The sequence below is a fragment of the Bubalus kerabau genome, chromosome X, assembly GCF_029407905.1.
Source record: "Bubalus kerabau isolate K-KA32 ecotype Philippines breed swamp buffalo chromosome X, PCC_UOA_SB_1v2, whole genome shotgun sequence".
Classification (NCBI taxonomy): Eukaryota; Metazoa; Chordata; class Mammalia; order Artiodactyla; family Bovidae; genus Bubalus; species Bubalus kerabau.
In genome coordinates, this window is record NC_073647.1 from 159663437 (window position 1) to 159681028 (window position 17592).

General features: G+C 49.4%; 1 protein-coding gene across 1 annotated transcript in view; it reads left to right on the forward strand.

Annotated features, from left to right (window-relative positions):
• Positions 1–949: 949 nt before the first annotated feature.
• The window catches only part of ANOS1 (anosmin 1), a 206732-nt gene continuing 190089 nt past the window's right edge, over positions 950–17592 (forward strand). The window contains exon 1 of the mRNA XM_055563812.1: positions 950–1256. Within this exon, the coding sequence (XP_055419787.1) occupies positions 1050–1256 (207 nt within the window). The 5' untranslated portion in view covers positions 950–1049. The remainder of the gene's footprint in view (positions 1257–17592) is intronic.

Below are 17592 nucleotides of genomic sequence, written 5' to 3' on the forward strand. Positions count from 1 at the left end.
TGCGGAGTCGAGGTATGTGTGACCATGTCATCAGTTCAGAAGCTCAGTCGTGTCCCACTCTTGGCGACCTCATAGACTGTACCATGCCAGGCTTCCCTATCCATCACCAACTCCTGGAGCTTGCTCAAACTCATGTGCATCCAGTCAATGACACCATCCAACCATCTCCTCTGTCGTCCCCTTCTCCTCCATAAATGTTCCTAGCGACCTGCCTTGATGGATTTCTAGGTGATACATGCTCGTTAAGAGGGAAGCAAAGGACCAGTGAAAGGTCTCAGTGGACGCAGTTGAAGAAGAGAGGGAAGGAAGGAAAGGAAGCAAGCAGGAAGGAAGAGGGCAAAGGATGAGGAAAGAAGGAACGGGGGAGGGGGTGGAGGGATTTGGGGGAAGGGGGGGTCAAACGTCCCTGCCTGTCTCCTCTTATTGCGCCCAGTGCAGTTCTGTCCATTCGCTCCTTTCCGCTCTTCGGAAAAGGGAAAATCCAAGTACTCCAAAGCATATGAGTAGGACCTGGGACCACTGGAGTCGGAAGCAGGGATGGAAGCCCACAAGTTCGGGGGGCGCTTCCGTCTATCCTTAACCTGTTCTCACGTCCAGGTGGGGTTCCAGGCCCTGATGCCCAGGCCAGCACTTGACACCCAGGCCCGGGGCCTGCTGTTGAGGCCCGATTGGCGAGGGGGTGCTGGGGGGCAGGAGAGAGCGTAGGCGGAGTGCGCAGAAGCGGACCCCCAGGAGAGGGGCGCACGGGGGGCGCTCGGCAGGCGGGCGCGCGTCAGGCGGGCGCGCGTCTGGCTGCTTGGACCTGCCCACGGCCCTCCCCCCGCCCCGCCCATCCCTGTCACTCACTTTCCTCTCAGCCAATGGCGCGGCCGTCTGTCACCCTCGCTCCGCCCCCTCCCCGGAGGCGGGGCCTGGGGAGGGCGCGGGGCGGGAGTGGCCTGATTGAACTTTGCCAGCGGAGTTGCGGCGGCCGCGCGGTCCCCGGCGGCGGTGCGGAGCTGGCAGCGTCGGCCAGCGCCCGGCGCCCGCGCGCCCTCCGACCCGCAGCCATGGCGGCCGGGGCGCCCGGCGCGGCCCTGACCCTCTGCCTCTGGCTGGTGGCCTCCGCGGGCTGCCTGGCTGCCGGCTCCGGCGCGGCCGCTGCCCGGCGCTTGGATGAGTCGCTTGCGGCAGGGAGCGTACAGCGCGCCCGCTGCGCCTCCAGGTGCCTCAGCCTGCAGATCACGCGCATCTCCGCCTTCTTCCAGCACTTCCAGGTACGCACCGCCGCGCGCCCGGGTCCTCCCCTGGCGCTGCGGGGCGCGCGCCTTCCAGCCTCGCCGCTCAAACTTCTCGCTCAGCTGCAGCCGGTCGGGGTCCGGCTTTACGCGCGGGGTGGGTTGTACCTTAGGGGAGGGGGGGCGGTGGACGATCCCCCCTTTGCAGCCCCTCGCCGGCTCCCGACCTAATTCCCTTCTTCCCTGGGGAAAACCAAAAGACGGTTTCCCTTGGGAAGGGAGAGCGGTTTTGTGGTTTCCAAGGATGGAGTGGGGTGGGCTGTGGGCTTGTGAGTTGCCCCTGGACCTCCGCCGCGGGATTGCGGGCCTCTGGCCAGTCTCCCCTCAAAGTCCCCGGGCGCTCCCGGCCCTCCGCGTCGCGGGCAGAGCGAGCGAGGCCCGCGCTCCGCTCCGCCCGAGGACCCCGTGCGACCAGCCCCGGCGCCGCAGGTGCCCGCCGGCAGAGACTTTTTTTGTCTCTGTTGAGCTTTGCTTTCGCACTCGGCGGGCCGAGAGCTCGCGGTCCACCCTTGGAGCCTCGGCCAGGGGTCGTATCTTTCAGCGAGTTTGTGTTGCGGGGGGTGGGGTGGGGTGCTGGTTACTGCCGGTGACTGTGCCTCCCCAGTTCGGAGCCTCAGAGCTTCTTGGTGTCGCCAGCGAGTGGCGTGGAGACTAAGGGAAGAAATGGCAACGGATAAGGGACTTGGAGGCGTCAAGTTCGGATGTTCCGAGAGGACTCCCGGAGCCAGTATCTCTTCCAACCCTCGTAGATTCTGCCGGCTTCGGGGTATAGGGGCGCGTGTGCGTGCGTAGAAGGTTCAGGGGACAGGACGCTTGATGCCAGTAGATGGCTGGGATGCTGGGGGGAACCACAGCGGGGAGTGACTCAGGGACCCTGGGTGCCGATGGGCGCGCGGGAACCGCTCCCGAGCCGGCCCCAGGCGTGTCTCGCAGCCGCGGTCCCCAGCTGATCGGAGCGCGCGCACTCTGCAATCATTCACGCGTATAACCTAATTTCTCTCGTGTGCTAGCTTCTCGCCCTCGCCGTCTCCTCTCTAGCCTTGTAGTGGTTCACCTGTTACAAGATCCCAACTTCTGGCCGCAGGGAAAACTGCGGCTCCCAGAAAGGGGCCGCGCGGCTCCTCGGTGGGTTTCTAAGCCGAGTCCCTCTCCGAAGCCTTTAAGCCCCGTTCATTCTGGCCTGAGAGAGCTAATGAAACCTTGGCCGCAATGGCCCACGAAGAGCTAAAAGTTGGGATGTGCAGAGAGTGAACCCGCTGGCCAAGTCTGCACGCGCCTGAGTACTCGCCGTTCTGCGTGTTCGCAGAGAAGGGGCATCCGTAGGTTTGAGAAAACTCCGCGATCCCATTTGGTCATCAGGGAAGGGACCCGGGGGTGTGGTCTCCTGCGCTGAAATTCCGCGGACACCCTGGAGAGGGTCCCTCCCAGCCACCTGGATTCTTGCCCCCCTGCCCTACCCTGCGGTCGCTCTTCTGAGGCAATGCCACCCTATTGTTCAAACAACGACATAAAACAGCATTCTGTTCCCAGGGAGAAAGACTGTCTTTTCTTTTTCTTCTTCCCTTCCTTCCTTCTTTAAATTGAACTGTCAGTCGCTGTAATTTATTTGTTTTACAGTTTCAGCGCCTAAAGAAACAGTGCAGATCAAGCCAATTCCCGTGAAAGGCTTTTCTTGTGGTCTCTTGGCATGATTTCTCTTCGGAAGAAAAAACTGCTGACAGAATACACATTGCCAGACAATCCTGATTACATTTTAATTAGCTGGGGTGGGGGGTGAACTAAGCTGCAAATTACTCAGTTAGGACTTAATAACTGCTGTTTCTGCAATCAATTGCAAAGCCATTCTTGGAGGTTTAACCCTACCCTGGTAATGCCTATCTGATTTATCTAAATTGCAGGGATTAAGCTTTCTTAAGATTTGAAAAGACAGAGGCGCACGCTCCTTATAAAACCTCAAGCTTCCTCGTCCCTCCCCTCTTTAAATAATTGGAAGGATGCTGAGGTATCAGGCAGGGGGCAACTGCAGGTGGGATTTGTGAATTGGTGGGAAGGGCTGGGCTGGAGAAAGGGCTTGGAACAGTGCCTTTTATCAGGGATACCCCAGCCACCCACACTCGTGCAAATAAACCGGAGCGGAAGGCTGTCTCTGGTGCAGGTAGTGGTTCCCAGTTTCTCTTGCGAGGTTCCTGACCTGCTTGTAAGGGTGGAGGAAGGTTCGCCTGCAGCCTTGAGGCCAGACAAGCGTGTGGACTCTCAGTTGAGTTCAGTTCAGTTGCTCAGTCATGTCCGACTCTTTGCAACCCCATGGACTGCAGCATGCCAGGCCTCCCTGTCCATCACCAACTCCCGGAGCTTGCTCAAACTCATGTCCATCGAGTCAGTGATGTCATCCAACCATCTCATCCTCTGTCGTCCCGTTCTCCTCCCGCCTTCAATCTTTCCCAACATCGGGGTCTTTTCAAATGAGTCAGTTCTTTGCATCAGGTGACTAAAGGATTGGAGCTTCAGCATCAGTCCTTTCAATGAATATTCAGGACTGATTTCCTTTAGGATGGACTGGTTGGATTTCCTTGCAGTCCAAGGGACTCTAAAGAGTCTTCTCCAACACCAACGTTCAAAAGCATCAATTCTTCGGCACTCGGCTTTCTTTAGAGTCCAACTCTCACATCCATACATGACTCCTGGAAAAACCATAGCTTTGACTAGACAGACCTTTGTCGGCAAAGCAATGTCTGCTTTCTAATATGCCGTCTAGGTTGGTCACAGCTTTTCTTCCAAGGTTAGTAGGTTGATTTACTTCAGAACCAGCTGCCTTTTTTTTCTGGCCCCGGGGCCACATAGAAACGTGCTGTCCGTGATTAAAGAGTAAGAAGTGTTGTAGAAGGAACTAAACTATCAAACCCATTTTTTCTGCTGTGACCCTTCTCTCTTGGCTTCTCTGTGGTGTTTTAAATTTGCTCTCCAGCACTGTTCTCGGTAAAGAATAATTTAAAGAGGAAGTCATTCGCGTGGATTTCACTGTTCATCTTTCTCTTGTGCGGTGCTTGTGTTATACCCAAACATCAGAGCTTTCACTTGGAATTACCAGCAGTACACAATTGAGATTTTCTGGCTCATCCCTCGAGGGCCAAGCTGGGGCCAGACTCAGAAAGGTGGTAGAGGTCGTGTTAGTCGCTCAGTCGTGTCCGACTCTTTGCGACCCCACGGACTGTAGCCCGCCAGGCTCCTCTGTCCGTGGGATTCTCCAGGCAAGAATACTGGAGTGGGTTGCCATGTCCTTCTCCAGGGGATCTTCCCGACCCAGGGATCAAATCTGGGTCTCCCACATTGCAGACAGATTCTTTACCGTCTGAGTCACCAGGGAAGCCCACCTCCCAAAGTGCCCTGTGTGGGGGTGTACACAATGGGTGCCCCACAAGGGAATGTCGCAGGATGTGTGTAGACCATCATGGATACCCAGGATCTGATGAGCACGCACACTTGCTCAGGCATGACACTCACCTGGTGTCCTTTCCTGCCAGCTGCTGGGCCAATGCATTGGACCTTGCTTTAGCTAGATCATAGCTCAGCTGGTAAAGAATCGACCTGCAATGCGGGAGACCTGGCTTCTATTCCTGGGTTGGGAAGAGCCCCTGGAGAAGGGAAAGGCTACCCACTCCAGTATTCAGGCCTGGAGAATTTCATGGAATGTATAGTCCATGGAGTCTCAAAGAGCTGGACATGACTGAGCCACTTTCCCTTTCACTTTCGGGAAGTTAGGCTTCCCTGGTGGCTCAGTGGGTAAACCGTCTGCCTGCCATGTGGGAGACCCAAGTTCGGTCTCCAGGCTGGGAAGTTCCCCTGGAGAAGGAAATGGCAACCCACTCTAGTACTCTTGCCTGGAGAGGCCCATGGACAGAGGAGCCTGGTAATCTACAGTCCATGGGATTGCAAAGAGTTGCCCATGACTGAGCGACTTCAGGAAGTTCAACTAGAGGTCTCCCCTTCCTCCTGCTCAACCTATAGTGGATGGGCAGCCCACCCCACCACCAAGGGTGCTCAGACCCCCTTAGCAGAGGCAGTTAGCTGCCTGCACCAGGAATGGGTGACAGGCTCATTCCTGTGGCGTTGTGGCCTGTGGCTGGTTGTCCACAAGCACAGCTTGCAGCTCCCAGCGTGGGACAGGCATGGCCGCCACTAAACTGTGGGCGCGGCAAAGCATGCACGCGCCACCCCAGCATTCCTTATGCCCACCCTCAGGTTGCTGCAGGGGGCAGAGTGCAACAGTACTTTGATGGGGGGGGTTGGCAGGGAGAGGTTGGGGAGGACCGGGACTCCAGGGGGCCCCAGAGTGTTAGGCAGCTCAGAACCTTTTCTGAGAGGAGAGGGAGGTGAGAGGCATCATGCCTGCGGAGATCTCCAGAACATGCTTCAGCATCCCAGCAGATTCCACATTGCAAAATGCAGACTCAGAGACGAGATCACTGAGAATTCCAATAGGTGGTCTTGGCGCGGTCACCCCCAAGCTGCAGGGCTCTTTCTGAGCTTGAACCACATGCATGGATCTGTGTCCCTGGGGCCGGCCCTGGTTTGGATTGTTCAACCCCTGGAAGCGGTTACGCCCGCTTGTCCTGGGGATTTTTTCATAGGTTGTCCTTAGTGTTCAGAGATCTGATAACTGACGTGTTCACTTGGGAGTAACCTGGCCCTGCACTTATTTTCTCTGTTCTGTTCAGTCTCTCAGTCGTGTCTGACTCTTTGAGACCCCATGAACCGCAGCACGCCAGGCCTCCGTGTCCATCACGAACTCCCGGAGTTTACTCAAACTCACGTCCATTGTGTCGGTGATGCCATCCAACCATCTCACCCTCTGTGGTCCCCTTCCCCTCCTGCCTTCAATCTTTCCCAGCATCAGGGTCTTTTCCAGTGAGTTGGCTCTTCCTATCAGGTAGACTAAGTATTGGAGCTTCCTTCGCTAGAAGATTAAAGAAGAGGGACACTAAGCCTGAAAGAAGCTCTGTGTCTTTTTGGGTGAATCTCACGTATCCTGCCTGAGCGACTTCCTGGCTTGTGCTGGGACATTCCTGGTGGCCACCCCGCCTGTCTCCCCAGGTTCTGCGCATCACGGCCGTGATGGAGCTGAGCCTCAGATCCTTGCAGAGAGGAGTCCTATCCCTGAATATTAGCAGACCTGCAACCTGCTCTTCCTGTGCCTGGGTATTCTCAAAGGAGGCGCGGTAGACGAGGGCTTGAGGAAAAATAGCCTGAGTGGAATAAAAAGTCTGAGTGAGCCTTATTTCTTGGCCAGATTTTGGGACCTGATGGGGGGAAGTGGATGGAGTCTTGGAAGATAAGTAGCAGGTTGCTGGCGGCCTTGGTCCTAGGGCTCTAGGATTTTATTAGTGCGAAGAGATTCTTGCTTAATGGGACATGATTCACTCTTCCAAGTAGCACTGAGAGCCTGGTTTAGGTAACTGATTAGAGATCAGAGGCTTTCTTCTAGCAGTAATTGGAGGCTGCTTGTTTTGGCAGAAGAGAGAATGGAGCTGGTGATTAGCTCATTCTGCATAGAGGACTAGCCTCTGCTCTCAGAAAAAGTAAGCAAGTAATTAGTGCATCGGAAGCCTTCGGTAGCCACAAATCAGCCCCAGGCTGGTGGAGTTTTGAAGCAACGATCTTGTGGTGAATATACTCAAGTCTTGGTGTGTCTGCTGGGCCTGCAGTGAGGTCGAAGTGACATGCTGAAAGTCTCTGGGAAGAAAGGCCATCCTCAAGTTTCACCTTCGTATGTCCTGGTCTGGGTCGCTGGATCTCTAGTTGTGTCTCCAAGAATTTCTAACTGACCCAAAACTAAACATTATTAGGTTGTTTGCATGCATGCTCGGTCGCTCAGTTTTGCAACTCCATGGACTGTAGCTCATTGGACTTGTCTGTCCATGGGATTTCCCAGGCAAGAATACTGGAGTGGGTTGCTGTTTCCTCCCTCCGACCCAAGGATCAAACCTGCGTCTCTTGGGTCTCCCTCATTAGCAGGCAGATTGTTTACTACTGGGGAAGCCCAAACATTAGGTTATGCCTGGCAAATTTTCTTGCTTCTAATAAACTGTTTCTCATTGAACATGATTTATTTATTTATTTTAATCGGAGGCTTATTACTTTACAATATTGTAGTGGTTTTTGCCATACACTGACATGAATCAGCCATGGGTGTACATGTGTCCCCCATCCCGAACCCCCCTCCCTCCTCCCTCCCCATTCCATCCCTCAGTGAACATGATTTAAAAGTCTATCTTATTGTGACTATTATAGAACTTTATAAAACTACATTGGAGAATACTTGTGGACTTATTGATTTCTTTGTGCTGTGTATCATTAGAGGATAAATATATTTATATATTTTTTATATTATGTGTAGTGTGTATCTATATACATTTCAGTATATTATCCCTCGTGGCTCAGCTGGTAAAGAATCCACCTGCAACGTGGGAGACCTGGGTTTGATTCCTGGGTTGGGAAGATCCCCTGGAGAAGGCAATGGTTACCCACTCCAGTATTCTGGCCTGGGGAATTCCATGAACAGTACAGTCCATGGGGTCGCAAAGAGTTGGACATGACCGAGCGACTTTCACTCACTCACCGATATTAATAAAAAACATACACGTATGTATGTTTAGAGACTTCCATTTAAAAGCTAAACTTCAGTTCTTTGTGCAGTCATTCCCACTCTAAAAAAATTATGTGAGGTTATTATATTTTTTAAAGATAGATTCATCAGTTTTCATTGTATAACCTCCCTTGGTGTGTTTTAGTGAATGGGCATACAACTTTCAGGCTAGGTAAAGAAACTTGTAATACTGTCTGCAGGCACGGCTTGTATTAACTCAGAAATGCAGAAGTCCCTACATATGACGCCATCCAGCCATCTCACTGACTCGGTGGACGTGAGCCTGGGTGAACTCCGGGAGTTGGTGATGGACAGGGAGGCCTGGCGTGCTGTGATTCATGGGGTCGCAAAGAGTCGGACAGGACTGAGCGACTGAACTGAACTACATATGACTTGGTCATTGCTTTCCAGGAATCTGACTCTTAAACAGTTTTGACGGTTGGGGTTGGGAAGATGATCGGTGAAGCATATCCGTATTATTGACAGATGTTTGGTATCTGAACGGTAGTACTGGGGGAAATAGCAAATGCCGGTCCGTCTAGTCAAGGCTATGGTTTTTCCAGTGGTCATGTATGGATGTGAGAGTTGGACTATAAAGAAAGCTGAGCACCGAAGAATAGATGCTTTTGAACTGTGGTGTTGGAGAAGACTCTTGAGAGTCCCTTGGACTGCAAGGAGATTCAACCAGTCCATCCTAAAGGAGATCAGTCCTGGGTGTTCATTGGAAGGACTGATGTTGAAGATGAAACTTCACCCCTTTGGCCACCTGATGTGAAGAGCTGACTCATTGGAAAAGACCCTGATGCTGGGAGGGATTGGGGGCAGGAGGAGAAGGGGACGACAGAGGATGAGATGGTTGGATGGTATCACCGACTCAATGAACATGGGTTTGGGTAAACTCCAGGAGTTGGTGATGAACAGGGAGGCCTGGCATGCTGCAGTTCATGAGGTTGCAAAGAGTCAGACATGACTGAGCGACTGAACTGAACTGAACCGTTGGGATGCTTTGTCAAATTATTCCATGACTCCGAACACTGTTGGTACACTGAGCGCCAAGCCCCGATTGAGAGTTCTGAAGTCAGCCACCTTTCCACATTTCTTTTGCACTCACCCTGGACTCCATATTCTGAAAGTCTGATTGTCTGTCAGCATATGGCACTTATTAAGTGTGACCTAGTTTTTGCTCTTCCCATTAATCAAAGATATCTGTAAGTCCTTCCAACTTCAGATCAGCATGAGGTAATGAAGCATTACTGAAGTAGACTGATAAAATGGATATTGTCGACCTTGTAGTTATTTTTTGCACCATCCGTCTAAGGAGAATGTGTCGTTTCCTTTGGCTTCCCTGAAGCAATGGATCTGGGGCATAGCCGCCTAGCCCATCTCAGGAGATGCTGTTGGTGACCTTCTGGCCCCCAGTCCGCTGCGCCGCCCCCCACCCCGGCCCCTGGATCAGCTGCTAATAGCTTACAGCTGCTCCCCCTTGGAGACTGACCTTTCGCCCCTGGGCACCGTCTTGCCAGCAGGGTAGCGCATCCTCCTTTCTTGATGAGGGCAAATCATGGTCATTGGCTCACCGCAGGGGGGATCCAGGAGGCCAGCCCTCTTGCTGGGATCAGCTCTGGTTCAGTTTATGCTCCGCAGCCTTGCGTGGGGCCAAGCTTCTCAGGGCTCTCCCCGAGACGGCATGCCTGCTTCACCTCTGCCCTTCCCTCCCCTTCCACTGAGAGCTTCCCCTATCCATCACGTTCACAGAGACCGCCCTTTCATCCTCCACCTCCAGGAAGCCCAGCCTCAGACACCTCCCTTCAGGTGCCTCTTCTAATTCAGCCCCTTCCTCCTGCAGGTTACACAGCTTGATTCTTATCGGAATGATTCATTCAATCACGTACAGATAACAGACTGTAGAAGTAAAAATATGACCCAGCTTTCACAACTCTCAGTTCAGACTTTTCCCCACTGTCCCCTTTATTTATTTAATGTTTATTGTAGATTGAAGTATACCTGACTCAGCTCAGGGTACTTGAAGTCTGCTTGGTTCAGCTCATAAAGAATCTGCCTGCAATGCGGGAGACCTGGGTTCGATCCCTGGGTCGGGAAGATCCCCTGGAGAAGGGAGCAGCTACCCACTCCGGGATTCTGGCCTGGAGAATTCCATGGACTGTATAGTCCATGGGGTTGCAAAGGGTCGAACACGACTGAGCGACTTTCACATGCTTGACTTACAATGGTGTGTTACTTTCTGCTGCATGGCAAAGTGAACGGATTATGCGTAGACATATATGCACTCTTTTTCCGATTCTTTCCCCATGTAGGTCATTACGGAGTATTGAGTAGAATTCCCTGGGCTGTGCAGCACACCCTTGTTAGTTATCTATTTTATATAGACTAGCATGTACATGTTAGTCCCAAACTCCTGTTTATCTCCCCCACCTTTTCCTCTTTGGTAACCATAAGTTTGGTTTCTAAGTCTGGGAGTCCGTTTCTGTTTTGTAACCCCCTCTCCCCTTCAAAAAAAAAAAAACAAAACAGTTAATACAAGTTAAAAATAATAATCGTTCTAGATCAGGAAGCACTCAGAGAGGCAGGACGTTTTCTGTTATTTGTTTTAGTTTTCTCTCCTGATCATTTCAGTGGAAAGATTAAAATCTTGATCCCAATACATAAGCATATCATGTGTTATCCTAACACATAAGTATATCCCTGTACATATACACATGTGCACGCACACACACACACACACACATCACATATATCATGCTTCTTCACTGCCTGTGTGAAATACACACACACACACACACACACTCATCCCTGTATATAAATACAGTTGGCACTGTGTGTGTGCTGGTTCTGCCAGCTGCAGTTGGGTGAATCTGGGGATGAGGACCCTGCAGAGACAGAGAGCCAGCTCTACTCTGCCACTGTGTATGAGACTTGAGTGTCCGCAGATTTTGATACCCACGGGGGTCCCAGAAGCCCGCAGTCCTCATGGGACAAGTGTACTATGAAGCCAGCTTGGAGCAGTGTGTGAGAGCTGGACAGTAGATAGCGTCAGGGGACATCAGTAACCTCAGTACCCCCGGCAGGTCTAAGAAGATGCAAGGAAGGCCAGTTAATTCAGATATTATGCAGCTCTGCATTTACTCAGCAAGCGACCAAGGGTGCCACATCCCCCCAGGACCTATTTGTTGTTGTTCAGTCACTCCGTCGGGTCTGACTCTTTGTGACCCCATGGACTGTAGCCCGCCAGGCTGCTCTGTCCATGGGATTCTCCAGCCAAGAAGACTGGAGTGGGTTGCCATTTCCTCCTTCAGGGGATAGTCCCCACCCAGGGATGGAACCTGCATCTCCTGCATTGACAGGCAGATTCTTTACCAGAGACCCCGAGTCCCCTCCATATCTTTAAAAGGACTTTACATGCCCATGGTTTCAAAGTGGTGAGCTGAGGCATTTCCCCAACGCTGGGACAGACGGTTGGATAAAAGTGGTCATCCCTGAGAGCCAACAAGTAAAGAGTGATTGATGCAAGCCTTGTCTATGGCTCATTTTCATGTAAATTTCAGACTGTAGATGCTGGATCTCTTTCTCCCTTTAAAAAAAAAAAAAGCATGTCACTTTAATCACTTCCATTTATTTCAGCTGATATCAATGGATTGCTGCAATTTCAGAGATGAGGCTGTAAAATCCTGAGGGATTTAGAGTCTGATATAAGAACTAAGACTTATAAACAGACCACGGCAGTCCACCAGGGAGGGGCTGGGGAGAATTATTTGTGTGAGATCTCAGAGGAGGGGTCCTGTTGCTTGAGGGGATGTTTCCCAAGGGAGATGATACGAGCTAAGCACAGCCACCGAGGGCTCTTCCAACGTAGAAGAGCCAATGTGAGTCAATGCAGAGTCCTGCGGGACTGTCTGCTGGGGACCTCTTGGTGGCTCGTGATGGACAGGATACAGCATCAGCCCACCCAGACAGCAGCCAGGTGTTGGGGACTTTTGGTGAGAGCTGTTACAAAGCTCAAGTCCGTTGTTCTGCAGGACAGGTTGAGAGCTAGTCATCACACTTGGTGATGTCTTCCTGGTTCTTGCTCATCTGGTTGAACTTCGGGCTCCACCACCAGTTGCCCTAGGCTATTGAGTTGATCTCTCTAGAGATCCTTGCCAGCACCCCCTGAGAAAAAGCCCCAGCTGAGCATCAAAAAGAAAGAAAGGACTGCCTTTTCCCTCTCCCTGCAGTCACACTTTGGCTTACAGTAGGATCCCACTTCTGAACTGGTGGGGCTGGACCCAAAGCAAGAATCTCTGCTGAACGACCAAGCCACAGGTTAGAAGGTTATTTGGCGTTCATTATTTTTTATGCAGTCTTGATGTTGACAGAGTTCAGTTCAGTTCAGTCGCTCAGTCGTGTCCGACTCTTTGTGATCCCATGGACTACAGCATGCCAGGCCCTCCCTGTCCATCACCAACTCCCAGAGTCCACACAAACCCGTGACCATTGAGTTGGTGATGCCATCCAACCGTCTCATCCTCTGTCATCCCCTTCTCCTCCTGTCCTCAATCTTTCCCAGCATCAGGGTCTTTTCAAATGAGTCAGCTCTTCGCATCAGGTGGCCAAAGGATTGGAGTTTCAGCTTCAGCATCAGTCCTTCCAATGAACACCCAGGACTGTTCTCCTTTAGGATGGACTGCTTGGATCTCCTGCAGTCCAAGGGACTCTCAAGAGTCTTCTCCAACACCACAGTTCAAAAGCCTCAGTCCAAGGGACTCTCAAGAGTCTTCTCCAACACCACAGTTCAAAAGCCTCAATTCTTTGGCGCTCAGCTTTCTTTATAGTCCAACCCTCACATCCATACACGACTACTGGAAAAACCGTAGCCTAGATGGACCTTTGTTGGCAAAGTAATGTCTCTGCTTTTTAATACGCTGTCTAGGTTGGTCATAACTTTTCTTCCAAGGGGTAAGCATCTTTTAATTTCATGGCTGCAATCACCATCTGCAGTTTACAGAGTAGTTTCACATAAAATCTCTCTTTGATCTTCACAGCAACTCTTTTGAGGTCAGGAGCATTATTTTGATAGATAAGACAACCAAAGCCATCAGAAGGTGAGATAATCAAGGCTTCATGGCAGAAACTCAAGCCCTAATTGTCACATTGCCAGACGTTTATGCTAAATGATCCACTTCTCAATATGTTAACAGTGAGAAAAGACAGAGTTAACATGTCAGCTGTAATATCATCAGGGATCACTGAGTCTGGGGGGACATGGATTCATTGCCTCCTGGAACCACCATTGTGTCACGAAGTATCAAAGTGAAAGGTTGTTGGTGTGATAGAAGAAAAAGATATGTTAAAAATATCACTCCATCAACAAGATCCCATGTGCCCTCGTCTATCCTAGTTCTTCCAACCAACACAAATCTGTCACACGCAGTTATCATTCAAGTAGCTTAGTTTATGGGGACTCAGCGTGTTTCGTGATTCCCGCCCACAGAAGAATTATTTTCTACTAGAGGGAGAGACTGATAGACATTTGTGCGAACAGTTGTGGAAGTGAAGGAAGTATTATAATCATTAGTCGTCTTTTAAATCTTTATACAGCCATTTGACACACAGTTGTAATTTCTTAGATGAAGACTTTTCCCTTATAAATTGAGTTTGTGTTAAGTTGCTTCAGTCACGTCCAACTCTTTGCAACCCCATGGACTGTAGCTTTCCAGGTTCCTTTGTCTGTGGGATTCTCCAGGCAAGGATACTGGAGTGGGTTGCCATTTCCTTCTCCAGGGGATCTTCCCGACCCAGGGATCGAACCCGTGGCTCTTACGTCTCCTGCATTGGAAGGTGGCTTCTTTACCACTGGTGCCACCTGGGAAGTCCTGAGTTTGTGTAGGCCTACCAGAATTCTCCTTGTCTAGCCAAATAGCAGAGAAGTATTATAATCCTCGCAGAAATATTTCATGAACAGCTCGACTTCTTAATGTCATAGAGGATGAGTCTGTTGTCTGGGAATCTCAGAGGTCTCAGGACTTCAGCCTTGACCTTCATTCTTGGCTGCTGTTGCTGTTCTGTAACAGGACATATTCAGAGTATTTGCCAGGGGTGATGGTAGCTTGTAGGTATGTGAATAGCAACTTCCAAGACCTGTCGTATGCTCATTGACTTGCTTTTTTTGTTTGTTTTGAGTGGTGTGTGTGTGTGTGTGTTTACACTTGATCATTCTTTCCAGCTTCCCAGTAATACATAAGCATTAGACAATAAGGAATTCTGAGAAAGAATGTAGAAAATTGTCAAGGCTGCATGTGGAAAGAAAATGGTGGTGACCTGCGATTCTGTAACCGCTCCCAAAGTCCAACAGTTTATCCTCAGGGGAACCTGAGGAACAATGGCTCATCAAGAGGGGGAAAAAAACGCTAATATAAAACTCTTCATTCACATGCTATTTATCCTTTCATTTTAAATTGTAGCTTCCTTCATTTAGTAAGCTTTTTCGTCTCCAAGTGATTAATACCCTGCCAACTGGAGAAAATGACACTGTATTAGAGTGGCCTCAAAATACATAATTTCATATTCCCTGGTACCTTCTTTCTTTGAAAGATAAAGGAGATATGCTGTCTCCACTGGAAAGAGTCATATGGCTGGTCATCAGCGTCTTCACTGTAGGGAAGTGCATGGTCCTGTTGGCACATGCAGGATCTCAAAGAACTTTCAGAGAACAAAAATGCATGTCCCGCCTCCCCCCCACCCCAAGTCCTGAATCTAATCATCACTGATGACTTTTAAAATTTCATAGCTGATTTCTGATGATAGCCAAAGAAGTGACAATTTTATAAGTCCCTAAATGAAAACATAAAACAGAGTCCTTTTAATGAAGCAAGAAACATTAATTTTGCAAAGTAATCCATCACCCTCTGAAAATGTCATTAATCATGCCACTGCTGGGGACAACAGAAGTGTTGGGAATTCATGTACATAAGCAATTTACAGCTCTTTCCTCCATCTTGTATTCTCAGTCTGCACCTTTTTTTCAATCCCACTGCACTATTCCAATGCGTTAATAATTCATGTTTGAAACACAGCACAACGTTTTGTCCTTCCTCTCTCCCTCCAATGCAAGTGATGTTCTTATCTAAGAACAAGACAGATGGGGCACATTCTTGGGAGGTGACTGAGAGCTTCTCTCAAAGAAAGACCAAAACAGTCAAGAAACTCTAAATGCAAACAAAAAGTAAAAGTTTCAGGTTAAACGTGATTTTTACCGATTCCTTATGGTGTCCTTATTGGATTCATAACAATTGTCCCTCTGATGTCAGTTTACCAACTCTTGTTTCATTCTCTGATGAGACATCATTGAGAGAGATGGACGTTTGTAGTCTTATAGATGTCTCAGCCCTTGTCTTTAAATGCCTGCACTAGAGGAATGAATGTATATTGTTTGTTGTACTTTGTGGACTGGAAGCAAAATTGACAAAAGACTCGCAGACCTAGAAGAGCGAGAGAGAGATTTTCAAGAGGACTCACATCTTACAAGTGATATGTCATGGTGACCCCTGGACAGGCTGCTCAGTGCTATTATGAAAAAGCAAATTTGCCAAGGAAACTGGCATCTCTGCATCATTAGCTTGCTTTCCAACTGTTGATGAGGAAACTGGCATCTCTGCATCATAAGCTTGCTTTCCAACTGTTGATGCTAAGGAAAGTGGCATCTCTGCATCATTAGCTTGCTTTCCAACAGTTGAACAGACCCCCGCAGGATGCGAATACCAAGACCATTTCCAGTTGTGAGGGAATCACCACCACCACCATCATCATCAGCTCCATCATCATCATAACCACCACATCACAGTCATGACCATCATCACCGCCACCACCATCACCACCACCATCATCATCACCATCACCAGTATCATCGTAACCATCATCACTACCACCACCAGCACCATCACCATCATGATAACCATCACCATCCGAACCACCACCACCATCATGAGCATCATTACCACCACCATCATTACCATCACCACCCCAACCAGCACCATCATGACCATCATCACTACCAGCACCATCATCACCATGACCACCACAAGCACCATCATCATCCCCATCATTATCATCATAACCATCAGCATCACATCTTCATCATCATGACCATCATCAGTACCATCATCATTATCATCACCACCACAAGCACCATCATCCTCCCCATCATTATCATCATAACCATCAGCATCACATCTTCATCATCATGACCATCATCAGTACCATCATCATTATCATCACCACCACAAGCACCATCATCATCCCCATCATCATAACCATCAGCATCACATCTTCATCATCATGACCATCATCAGTACCATCACCATCATCATGACCGTCATTACTATCATCATTACTACCATTGTTATCATCACCTCCACCACCACCATCACCAGCGTTACCATCATGACCGTAATACACCACCATCATCACTATCATTATTATCATAACCGCCATCACCACCATCATATCATCATCCCCATCTTCCCATCTTCATCGTCAACATCCCCATATTTGGAAGTGTGACACTGTTCCCTGAGAAATGTCTGTACAAACAATTCTGTTCAGACACTCAGATTTTAACACATCATGATGGGGCTACCTACTTTGCCCCTGCTTACTGAAGTTGGTCCTTCCCTTGATGGCCATTCCCCCGATGAATAGGTTTTGCTTACCACAGAGGAGAAACCGGGTGTCAAACAAGGATCAGAAGACCTGCCCCGAACCCAGGCATCTGGTGGGTGGTCCATTCTTGCTCAGCAGTCCTCTAATATGGGTGAGTCAAATAGGGGTAAAGTTACAGGCTACAGCAAATCCCAACTTGGAGCTCACTTTCTGGGGTGGAAGTTTATTAATGGTAAGAATGCCAAGTATGTGTAGAAGTTACTGATGACTTTCAGAAACAGTGAGCTGCCGGTTGCCATGGAGATGTATTGGTAACTGCAATTGTTTTAAATTTCTTTTGTGGCAAGAAACTGCAGAGCATCACCTGAGATGCTGGCCACAATTAAAGGTAGTCATTGGTTGAAGGCAGGCACTTACTTGGCTTCTAATGATTTTCTCTTCCGTGTTTTGGGCTATCATAGCCATTTAGAACTGAAACTTTGCCTTTAAAACCTAAAATAGGTACCCCAGTTCCTTTCTTCCTCTTTTAGACATAGATAGGCCTACAGTAGGGGTTTGGCGAATATCCCCAAGGCATCTTTGACTAGAAATGCATCTTTTCTCTCTCTCTGTCACACCCCCTCCTCTCTTCCTCTCCTTCCTTTATTTTGACACTTGGCTGTCCCGTTTTGAAAGCTGCACAGCCAAACCCATTCACTGATCATTCCAGAAATGGCCAACATCTGGGAAGTGATTTTTCCCATTGGGCCAGAATCTAAAGGAAAGTAGGGAACATTTCCCGTTGTTGTTGTTTCCATGTTTTTGTATCCGGAGCGATGAGATAATGTCCTCACAGCTGCAAAGAAATTAAAAAAAAAATACTTCTGTGCAGGATATATTTACTTGTTAACTATCACTACAAAAAAACATGTAGAGGTGAGGTTCCATGAGAACAGATCTCCATTTGTATTTTGATCTTTCTGTTATTCGGAGGCCGTGGACTTGTATAATATTTTAAACCTGTTTTTCTTGGGCAAG